The 11,626-nt window shown below is 34.8% G+C and overlaps 1 protein-coding gene across 1 annotated transcript; it reads right to left on the bottom strand.

Annotated features, from left to right (window-relative positions):
- LOC133335985 (annexin B11) lies at window positions 1-11,171 on the bottom strand. Its single transcript, XM_061544278.1, has 6 exons — window positions 11,122-11,171; window positions 3,378-3,518; window positions 3,070-3,310; window positions 2,760-2,989; window positions 211-420; window positions 1-141 (listed from the first exon to the last, which is right to left on the bottom strand). The coding sequence occupies exons 1-6, from the start codon at window positions 11,131-11,133 to the stop codon at window positions 4-6; spliced, it is 972 nt and encodes a 323-aa protein (XP_061400262.1). The 5' UTR covers window positions 11,134-11,171; the 3' UTR covers window positions 1-3.
- Between the last annotated feature and the right edge of the window lie 455 nt (window positions 11,172-11,626).

Genomic DNA, 11,626 nt, shown 5'->3' on the forward strand with positions numbered 1-11,626 from the left:
ATCTTAAGAATTTGAACGTTGTTCCCCAACCAATGCATACAGAGCATGTTTATAATGTCCTGAGGTATCGCCCTTAATCCAGCTCTTTAGACTCTTGCCGTACATACGTTCAAAGGCAGCCTTGATGTCAGCCATATCGATCTGTCAAAGGATGGGAAAATAAAATTAATATTTTATTTTTTAATAACACAGTTGTTTTGTTATAATTACCTCACACCGGGTGATAATCACACGTATTAACTGTTTGTCATTGGTACCAATGCCAGCCATACTCTTGTGCAAACGTGAAGCAAAATATTCAGCCTTGTTGTTAACACAACGACAAATGGCAATTAGACCTTCCATGATGTCACCAGAGAATTCCTTTTTAATTGCCTTTTCCAAGGAGTGCCCGGTCATTGTTTCGTATTCTTGGAAAATCTGAAATAAATAAAAATAATAATGTTATTGGGGCTAGAGATATTTCAGGTGGTTTTCACTCAAAATAAAAATATTTTATCAGATATTAATGACCTCTGAATACCGTATATCTAATTGACTACTAATTCATTCAGATCATTCCGAAAACCAGTTGAAAGGATCGTATACCCAACTTCATGAAGAGGACATTCGAAATACCTAAAATCGAACGATACCCAAAAATACCGAATATTGAGTTACTGTTATATGGGGCAGTACCAAAACGTAGGTCATTTACAATACAAATTGCTGCCACACTTTTTACTAGAATTTCGTGAGGTTAGACCTGCAATTCTGCCAGTATACAATGGCAACAAGAGGAAGGTGGTCCCTTCCTGGTCTCACCTGTCATTGTTTCTAAGGTTTCATTATTTCTAAGGTTGCTGCAGCTGCCTCATCTAAATTCCATGATAGTAATAACCTCCCATCTGCATGTAAGCTATTTCACACATGCCCAACTAGGTCTGAACCAGAACAGACCGGCAACATTATCCTCCGGGAAACATATGAAACGTAAAGTTCCCTAATATTATGTTGCGTTTCCATCTTTTTAGATTCTGAATCTATCAGTTGATAAATGCTGCCACTTCCAGTGGCTGGAACCACATATCTTCAGGATTATGTTTAGTAGGTTTGGGAGGCTATTAAAAAGGTCGTTTAAGGACATATACCACAACCAAGGTAGTAATTATGCTGATGATCATTAATCCGCATCCAATACGAATAGAGGCGATAACATCTCATCAAGACTAATCTGATCTCCCTAGGCAGCTGATGCTTTTCAACTACTTCAATGTTTATATTATTCAGACCTGAACGCTAGGCTTCCTGATCTAGAGATTATCTTTCTATGCCTTTGGATCTCTCTCTCTCTCTCTACCCAGATCCTGACACTCATGAGAGGGGACATTTTATTCTGCCAATTATGGTTAGGGCGGCTCTTTAAAACACACAGGCAGGTACTACGTCGTCACCTCATTTGGATGGTCCACTGGAGTCATGAGAAGGCATTTTGTTGAAGTTTGGCGTAATGAAATAGATTCTGTGCCACACCACAAACCGATGGGTTTCGGGTTTGAATCCCATAGGAGAAGGATAAATATTTCCAAGATTAAATGCATCCGAAGCTCACGAATTCGTGTTTCCTAAACATCAAAAATAAGGTTAGTACAAAAAAGACAAGACAGGAGATAATAAATAAGCAAGGATCCCAAACTCTGGACAAAATTGTTGGAAGACCAATCACCTATAAGGCTATAGAAGAGTAATCGTCAACTTAGCTCATGTTAATGGTTCACTGGATTCATGAGGAGACAACATATTGCAGTTTACAAGACATCTGAATAATTAGAGATGGAAGAATCCTCTTATAAAAGAGCTGGAGGTCGTATTATAGCAGAGCTGGACGTCTTCTTCTTATAGAAGAGCTGGAGGTATTCATCATATAGAAGAACTGTAGATCTTCCTCCCATAGAACAAATTTTGTTCTCCTCATAGAATAACTAGAGGTCTTCTTCTTCTTATAGAAGAGCTTGAGGTCTTTTTCTCATAGAAGAGTTTGAAGTATTCTTCATTAAGAAGATCGGGATGACTTCTTCTTATAGAAGAGCTGGAGGTATTCTGCCTATAGAAGAGTGAAGTGGGTAGTGAGCCAGACTACAAAACGATGGTTTCCCAAATAACATCGCCCAAAGGAGGAGAATAATTATTTGAAAGTTGATTTTAAATATTTGTAAAAAGAGACTTACAGTCCCCTCGAAATGAACTTGATGTCTAATAAATAATCTCGGCATATGGAAATCAAAACAGAACCGCCATCTAGAGGAAAGTGACAATAAATAATAATTAAAGACCCAAACCACTGGACAACATTCAAGGGGGCGTTGTTTCTAGGCAACGATAGACGACAGCCCCATTAACTAGGACAGACTACATCACATACCTACTTATAAGAGTTACTTTGTCTGTATATCCTTGAGGACACTTTTCCTAATTTTGACTTATTGTACATTTATCATAATAAACAACGATCGTCTGGAGGGAATGAAAATACCGGGTAAAGTACTCTGGAGATATCACACCACATTATAAACTCTACGAAGTTTAGACTTCTGGGGGTAGTATTTTTCGGCGTACTAAAGAGTGTTGCATTATTGATGATATCAATGATGTTGAAAGGTAGACTTCGAGAACGCTATTCACAAACAGAGGGCTTTTTAAAATACGAAATTCAAAACTTGTCTAAGTTAAAGATGAAAATTTTACAGAATATTTTTTGTCCAATTTCTCTCGATGCTTACCAATTTCAATTGCTGATAATTGCGTTGGCACAAAATCATATTGAACATACTTTCATCTGTGCCGACACGCAGCTCACCAGCCTTTAACAATTCACGAGCATCGCTTTGGGCGGCAGCACGATCAGTGTGACCGCTTTCATCGCGAGCCGCGGTGCACAATGAGACCAACAAGCGTTTGAAATTACCAGATGTTTCGGATTTTAATTCCGATTCCAAATGGGCACCATATACTACAAGAATAAAAAACAAAAAAATTACAAAAATAATTCACATATAACTCTCAGACGAGTAAATCTCTCTTACTACTTACATCTTAAATATTGATTTTTAATTGTGTGAATCTCATGATTCGATAGAGTACATAAAATTTCAATGAGAACATCTTCATCAGTACCAATACCAGCCATGGCATCATTCAGCTCATGACAATAGAAATCAACAATGGGACGCAACAGACCCACCAACAGCTTTTCGAAATTTCCACTTGTCTCGGAGCGTATATCCTCAATAAGATCTTTTCCAAAATGTGTTTTATACTGGCGTTGGATTTCCTGGAAAAAATGATTTAAAATTAGATCTGTTATTATTAAAAATGCAATAATATAAATATGAATATACCTGTCTCTGTTCATTAGAACGACGGCATATGATGTTGATGAGAGCATCCTCATCGGTGCCAAAGCCTTTCATGGCCTTGCGTAAGTCATGGGCATCTTTGACGGGATCAAAATTCTGGGCTGGGAATACAGTTGGAGTTCCCTGTAAACAAAAACAAATTGTAATGATTAATAATTTTAATATTTAAGTGAATTCACGGGGGGATTACAAACTCTACATTTTGAATTGGAGTTAAAAATACGGGGGCAAGTTGTAGTTATTTCTAAAACGAAAATTTAAATGGCTATTTTTGACAAACTTGCAGGAAGTGATGTTAAACAAAATAATTACTTTGGAAACTTATACTATGAAACTACACCAACAATTTTAAGTGAAATCTAAAGAGGATTAAAATTGGTATAACTTAAATTACAAGTCTGGATTAGTCCGTTCGCGTGATAGTAACAAATTAATTTCCAGCAAAATGTTGATCATTTTGTGTGGAAGGTACCAAAAGGAGTGGACCGAAGAAATGGTACGATATCCACAATTTGGACGAAATCTGTTACTCCCTTTAAGAGTCGCGCAGTATGTATCAGAGGATCTAATTCTTATTGAGAGATTATCAGCCATATAAAAATATTCCATAGACATTGTATCATAAAACGTTCGCCAAATTTATGAAAATTGAAAAAGATTGAAGTGAAATCCTTTGAAGATATTTCAATTTAAAGACCGAAGAGTGACTTATATGTGATGAATTTGGCATATTTATATTTAGGATGTTAAGCCATTTTATATCCCATAATCCACACCTAGGAACCACAATCAATGCAGAGGAAGCAGGTACATTATCTAGATGATATAATTACGACGTCTGATCAAAAAGGAAAATTTAACGTCTGATTTAAAGCAATCAATGCAAGGTTTACACTCTCCACCATATATTCAAAATATCTTAAATGATACAAACGCCATCTAGAGGGAATTGGCAACAGAAAATAAGCAAAGATCCCAACCACTGGCCAACATTCAAGAGGGCGTTGTTTCTAGGCAACGAGAGACGTCAGCGCCATTATCTATCACAGGCTACAGAAGACCAATCAGCTGGAATATGAATTTCATAATCAAACCCAAGAACTAACAGAGTATGGATGTGCTTTATGGAAGCCTTATGCTCCCAAGATGAAAAACAGAAAAAAGTATTCGAGTTCACACTGTTGCCGCATTGTTGGTGACATACCGACCTATTGCTTTATAAGAATTTCTTTGTCTGCATATCGTTGAGGACACTTTTCCTATTTTTTGACTTAGAGACTGTTCCGTTGGAAAATTCGGCTAAAATTCACAAGATATCGAAAATTAGGCGGGATCTTTTAAACATGAAGCTATATAGGCAATCTATACTATTAAACGATTTAAGTGATTGGCTTACTGACTGATTTAACGATTCATCAACTCCCAGACGAAACGGCTGATGCTAGAATCTTGATATTGCTGGGATTTTTGAAATTCGTACTATAACGGAACGAAACAGAGCGGAACGTTCTAAATTGACGAACTGGTAGATCTAGAACCCTTAAATTTAAAATGAGGGTCACTGATGGATTGTAGAATAGATGTAGCAAAGTTCATTTTGAAATTCGAACTTTATTCGAACTAAATTTGGTACAATTGCGTGAATGGATAGAGCTAAAAACTTGAAATTTGCAATGCAACTTAAAGTTGAGAAAAGTACTAAACAGTACTATATTTGGTAGAATTTGAATTTGGAGAAACAGATGAAGCTGGAATCATAAAATTTGAAATTACCATTAACGGCGGATTGTAGAGAGTAGTTTTAGAAATGTGTACGAAATGTACTAAATGGTATCGTATCGATAGAGCTGAAATCCTGACTATAAGATTGGGGTATGTATGAAGTTTTGGAAATTTGTACTAAATTTTACCAAATGTGGTTAGGTATGGATGTAGTTTTGGAAATTCATACTTATGGGTACTAAATTTGGTACAATTTGAATTTTCGTGAACTGATAGGGCAGGAATCCCATTGTTGGAGTGTAAGATTGTGGTCTATAGGAAGTTTTAAAAATTTCAACTAAATGGTACCAAATGCAGATTTGGGTGAACCGAAGGAGCTGGAATCTTGGCATGTGGAGTTAGGGTCACTGTAGATTTCTTTCCAACAACTGTTAGAGCTTAGATTTTTTAAAAATTTGGATATGTAGGAAACTTTGGAAATTCATACTAATGTGTTCTAAATGGTACTAAATTTGGTACGATTTGGAAATGTATACTACTATATTGTACTAAATTTTGTACAATTTGAATTTTGGGTGAACTGATAGAGCTGGAATCACATTGGAATCATTGTTGGAGTGTAAGATTGGGGTCTGTAGGAAGTTTTGGAAATTTGTATTAAATGGTACCAAATGTGGTTATGGACATTCTTGACATTTGGAGTTAGGATCACTGTCAGGGTGTAGGATGGAGATATGAAGGAAGTTTTGGAAATTCATACTAATGTGTTCGAAATGGTACTAAATTTAGTACAATTAAATTTGAGTAAAGCGAAAGGGCTGGAATCCTGAAAATGGGAAATATGATTTCTATTGGATTTTTATTAATGTGTACTAAATGGTACTAAATTTGATAAAATTTAGACTCGGGTGAAGATTAAGTCATGCAATTTGAAATAATTTTGGAAATAAGTACTACAAGAGTACAAAAGGCCATGAATAATACCCAAATTAGTTAAAAGCTAGATTTATGTTGCGATCAGAATTGGAAATACGTGCTATATGATATCAAAGGAACTAAATGGTACTAAAATTGTAATTATGGCCAATATTGGTGTGTTTGTTGATTAGCTCTTTTGACATATGCAGTTCCCTGTAAAAATGAATATATTTTGAACGAAAACTTGTTCACAGAATATTAGAGCGTGGATTTTTTATGAACATTTTTTCAATGTACATTGGAGCGTAGATTTGATAAAGAATATTTTTTCAAGGACTATTAGAGCGTAGATTTTTTCCAAGGACTGTTAGAGCTTAGATTTTTTAAGAATATTTTTTCAATGTCTATTGGAGCTCAGATTTTGTAAAGAATATTTTTCATGGATTGTTAGAACGTAGATTTTTTAAAGAATATTTTTTTTTCAAGTAGTACGTTAAAAATAACTCAGATTTATAAACTGAAAATGAACATGTTTTGAATAAATATTTATATGAAAATCCCCAGTCATTCTAGCCGAATCATTAATTCCCAATAAGCGAACCACTTGTGGTCGATCTGGTCAGTAGCAGGTCCAACTATAATAAAATATGACTCAGATATAATTACACGCAATCTCAGGGGATTTTACACAAAAAAATTGTCATACATATTTACGTTCATATGTGTTTGTAAAGAAGAATATAAATGAAAATAATAATTTCTAGCTTAAGCACAATGAAAAGCTTACCAAGTAAATACAATTTCACAAGCTTACAATTATACAAAATGTGAGATAAATTATTTATACATATGTATATGTATCTGTACATACATCTTTATGTGTTTCATATGTAAACATTCCCGCACCATAGCAATTTTCTTCAATTGAAATTTCCGAAGCAATTTCATTATTTAAATCATCTTCGGTAAAACTTTCAATAAATCCAATATTCTTTAGAAAATTCATAGTGGCAATTAAAAAGAAAAATCCCAAAAAGATTTAAAACAAAAAACAACAAATCAACAAGAACTAATTAAAAACAACGAAAAAAGAAAACCAAAAAAATACCCAAGAGAAAGAACAAAACAAACAAATTAGCTAGGACACTAACCTCTCTCCGTGGAGCAGTATAGTGATGTTGTATGGGATGGCCTTGCCTTTGGGCCAACTCTTCGAAACAATGTTGTATATTGCCAGCCGGCGATTCTAATCCCATTGAGGTTCTAACCGGTGTATAGCCATGATTGGGATTGTATGCTGTGGGATGAGTGGGTGTCTGGCCGCCAAATGGTGTTGATGGATTATGATGATAATGAGCTGGTGATCCAGTCGATGTGGGATAGGGTGTTTGTTGATGGGGATTATGAGGGTATGATGAACCCTGATAGGGTGAGGATTGATTACCATTACTTGGATAGGGTGTTGGATGGGGATAGGGTCCTGCAGTGGGATAGGGTGCTTGGTTAGTTGGTGGATAGGGTGAGGGATTAGTTGTAGGATAGGGTGCTGGATTAGTTTGAGGATAGGGAGCATTTGTTGTGGGATATGGGGTATGATGTGGTGTTGAATTTGTTGGCGGCTGCTGTTGTTGTTGGTGTGGATGTTGGGTTGGTGCTACCCAACCAGCACCAAATGGTACACCGGCTGGCATTCTCGGTTGTGGATTATAACCAGGCGTTGATGTGGGAGGATGTGGTTGTGGCATGCCGGAACCCTACAAAACGAAAAAAGTTCAATGACAGATCAGACATTTGTGCAACACATATGGAGTTGGTGAAAAGGTGGGAGGATGAAATGAATGTGGAATTTTTGTTCTAAGGGCCGAAATGTCAGAGAATTATGATTGCTGTTTTGTAAGTGCGGAAATGTGGCGAATTTTTGTTTCTAATGTCGATTGTAGACATACAACACACAAACGTTGCAAATTATTTTAGAAATATTATTTCCTAAGCGGTTCTAATTAAAATCAAATTTAGTATACAAAAACCCCCAACATGTCAGGTTTACAACTAGAAATTTTAAAGGACCAATAATCAACATCATACAGCCCACATTACTGAATAAACATTTTTTTTCGCTCAGTTAAGATATCAATTGGAAATTTATTCAGAATTCCAATAGTTTCAATTTTTTTTAACATTCTATTAATAATGTGAGGGAAGTTGTTCTGTTTTTATATTTAAAAGCCTTCATTCCTTGTTCCAAGGGCAATGTCTTTTAATGAATTTCCACGCTTAAAGGGCCCAGTCTGAAGTCTTAGAAGATTCAATAAAATGTTGTCCACTGAAAATTAATCACTTGGCAAAGCAATAAAAAGTTACAGAATTCAATGAAATATGGACAAGTGACTCATTAGCACTTGATGTGTATTATATTTTAAATAGCTTGGGTGCTGATAAAAATTATAAATTATACAAAAGTTATTTATTTATACAATATCTTACAATATTTGCCACATGCCACACCACATCGTCTTTATTATAAACCACAAAATGAAACCAAAATATGTTTATCTTAATTTAAAACAAATAAATTTAAAAAAAATACACTTATGAATAGATGTTATGTATAAAGGCTGTTTCAATATTTTATATTGAGAATCAAGAGAAAACAAATATTAAAAAATAGATGTCTTAATATGTTTTGTAATAATTAATATTTCTTTAACAAAATAATTGTCAAGGAATAGTTATCCAATATTAACGGAGTGGATTTTTTAAGAATATTTTTTCAAGGACAAATACATGGCGTGGATTTTTTAAAGAATATTTTTTCAAGGACCAATACAAGGCGTGGTTAAGGATTGGTTTAAGGAACATTAAGAGCATTAATGTTTTAAAAATTGTTTTTGAATTGACGATTAGAGCGTAGATTTACTGAAGAATGTTTTGAAAGGACGATTAGAGTGTTGATTTTTAAAAATTATTTTCGAAAGGACGATCAGAGCATGGATTTTTTAAAAGGCTGTCAAAACATAAGGCGTGTATTTGTGTAGAAGATTGTCCGTAAGGCATGGAACCATAAGGCTTGAATTTCTTAGAGGATTATCAGACCCATAAGGCTTGTGTTTTCAACAAGACTTTCGGAGCCATAATGCGCCGATTTTTAGAGAAGATTGTCATAGCCATAAGGCGGGATAAGATTGACATCGCCAAAATATTCTATTTTTTTTAAAGATTTTAGAGAAGAGTGTCACTACTGAGCAATTTTTAAAGAAGTTTCTATAATTTAAGCTACGAAAAGCGTAGATTTGTTAAATTGAGTCACAGAACGTATACTTTTTCAAGGACAATCATAGGGAGATGATGTATTCGTCAGGGTGATCATATACACTGTCGGAGCCACAAAGAGTGGATTTTATCAGATTGATAAAAGCCCGAGCATGTATTTTTTAAAGATTGAATTATGATTTTTTGCCGGGACTGTCAATGCCACATCGTAAATTTTTGTTACGGGTGTCAAAGTCAAGATAACGGTCTTTAACACTTTGTGGCCCAATGTCTTTGATGCCAAAATGTTTCGGAGCTTATATTTAACTTCTCGGATCTAGGTCCTTCAGGGGCAAATATATACGCCATAGAATACAAATGTTGTCATTTTTCACACAAAAATCAGAGTCCATTTGACTCGCCAAATATTGATCGATCTTTATCAAAACAGGCATGCTTATTCTTTGGCCCAATCACCTTCTCCATGTAAAAATTCGAGATGTTTGGGCCATAATTGCGGCCTCTGGAGCGACCAGAAAAGCCGACAAAAATTAAGTATTTTGTCCATCCATTTATTAACTAATCTTTAACAAACACAAAGGGGGCTTCATTGGGCTGAACTCTTCCTATATGCAAAATTTCGTGAAGATTGGTCCATAAATGTGTCCTGTATCGTGTTTACAAATTATAATGGACAGACGGACGGACGGACACACATGTCTAGATCGACTCAGCTAGTCGAGATATGACGATCGGTATACTTAAAGGTGGGTCTAGGACCAATATTTCGCGGCGTTATAAAGTCTTGGGGCTGTACAAAGCTATAATACCCTGACAACATAGTTGTGTAGGGTATAACAATCAAAATTTTGGTAAAGTTATTTGCTTTTCAATATAAAGAAGAGGGTAAATTTGTGTACAGTACTAATTTATGTATACAGTCCAAATTATTTAAATCGCTTCGTATTCAAATTTTACGAATTCTGCCATCTGAATTATTTTTGATTCTTGTAAAAATGAATATAGAGAATAATTTAACCCGAGCTGTGCTAGCGTGACCATATGGGTACACTCATAAGACGATCAATAAATCATCTAAAAAATCTGTACCCGAGCAGTGCTAGTGTGAACATATGATCACAGCCCAAAAATGTATCCTGCCGATTAGGAAAAAAGGATACAAACCAAATTTTTGGATTCGGTGACCCACAATGCAGAGACGCGGAAAGTTGCGTCCCAAAATTCGAAAAAAATAATTACAGCACTATTCGGGTTAAAATGATTTTTCTGTCGATTTTGCATTTGGTTTTCTTGATATTGGACTTTAATTTTTCCGAAAGAATGTACTGTATTTCCCGAATGCAAGGATGTAGCGATCAAATTTGGTGTATATCCTATTTAGGATAGTTGCATTAAATCTCTGAACATAAATTTGTTCCAATATTGGGGAAAAATTCGGGGTTCAATTTTTTTTTCAATCGAATTCTAGAGTCTTCAAGACATACATTCGACATAAAGAGAAACGTCAACATGAAAAGCAAGAATGGCAAACATATGGAGATAGAACCTTCCAGCAACAACAGTGATAGGATTCACCTCCTACCGGGGTTCAACCTCAAAAAAACAACATGGAGCTATCATATATATTTTTATTACATTCAGACAAGAAGGACATAATTTAGTGAGAAAAAAAACTTAAGTCGAAGAATATTTGTATTCTCTCGATTTCCATACATGAAACACCCTTTACACAAAATAATATCTATGTTTTATATTTCAAACACCATAAATTATAAATTTATTTTACAATATAATTTAATATTTAACTAATACTTACAAAGGGATACATGTTGTTGTCTTGTTTTCTTTACTTTAAACTTCAAAAAATAGAATCCAAAAAGTTGTTAATCTGAAAAGATAAGAAAACAAATAACAGCAATTAATTAAGTAATTGTTAATAAATTAATGATAAGAAAATGTCAATAGACTTGTTCAAACATGTCTATAATTGTCGATAAGCTTTCACTTTTTCAAATAGATTCGTTGACATTTGGTGTGTAGTATATTTTTTATTTGTTTGTTGTTGTCACGTTTTAAATTTGTCTGTTTTCTGCTCAGCCAAGTGGTTTCCCACAAGCAGGGGGGTATTCACGATTTGTAGTATAAAAACAATCAGTATTTGTGTGACGTCACATACCACACATATGACGTATAGTATACACCATATAGACCAGACCACGTCATATAGTATAACTGAATCACTTTTTATTTTCACAATTGCCCAGCATGCCATATAAAATCCTAAACCTGTTTGTATGTCTTTTTTTACATGACCCCATGTT

Source organism: Musca vetustissima, unplaced genomic scaffold (assembly GCF_032173495.1).
Source record: "Musca vetustissima isolate MV318-11 ecotype Yass unplaced genomic scaffold, APGP_CSIRO_Mvet_v1 utg66066, whole genome shotgun sequence".
NCBI classification, from domain to species: domain Eukaryota; kingdom Metazoa; phylum Arthropoda; class Insecta; order Diptera; family Muscidae; genus Musca; species Musca vetustissima.

Coding starts and splice junctions, on each gene's coding strand:
- LOC133335985 (XM_061544278.1), bottom strand. Junction 2,990..3,069: donor TAAAAATCAATATTTAAGAT/GTAAGTAGTAAG, acceptor TTATTCTTGTAG/TATATGGTGCCCATTTGGAA. Junction 142..210: donor TGATTATCACCCGGTGTGAG/GTAATTATAACA, acceptor ATCCTTTGACAG/ATCGATATGGCTGACATCAA.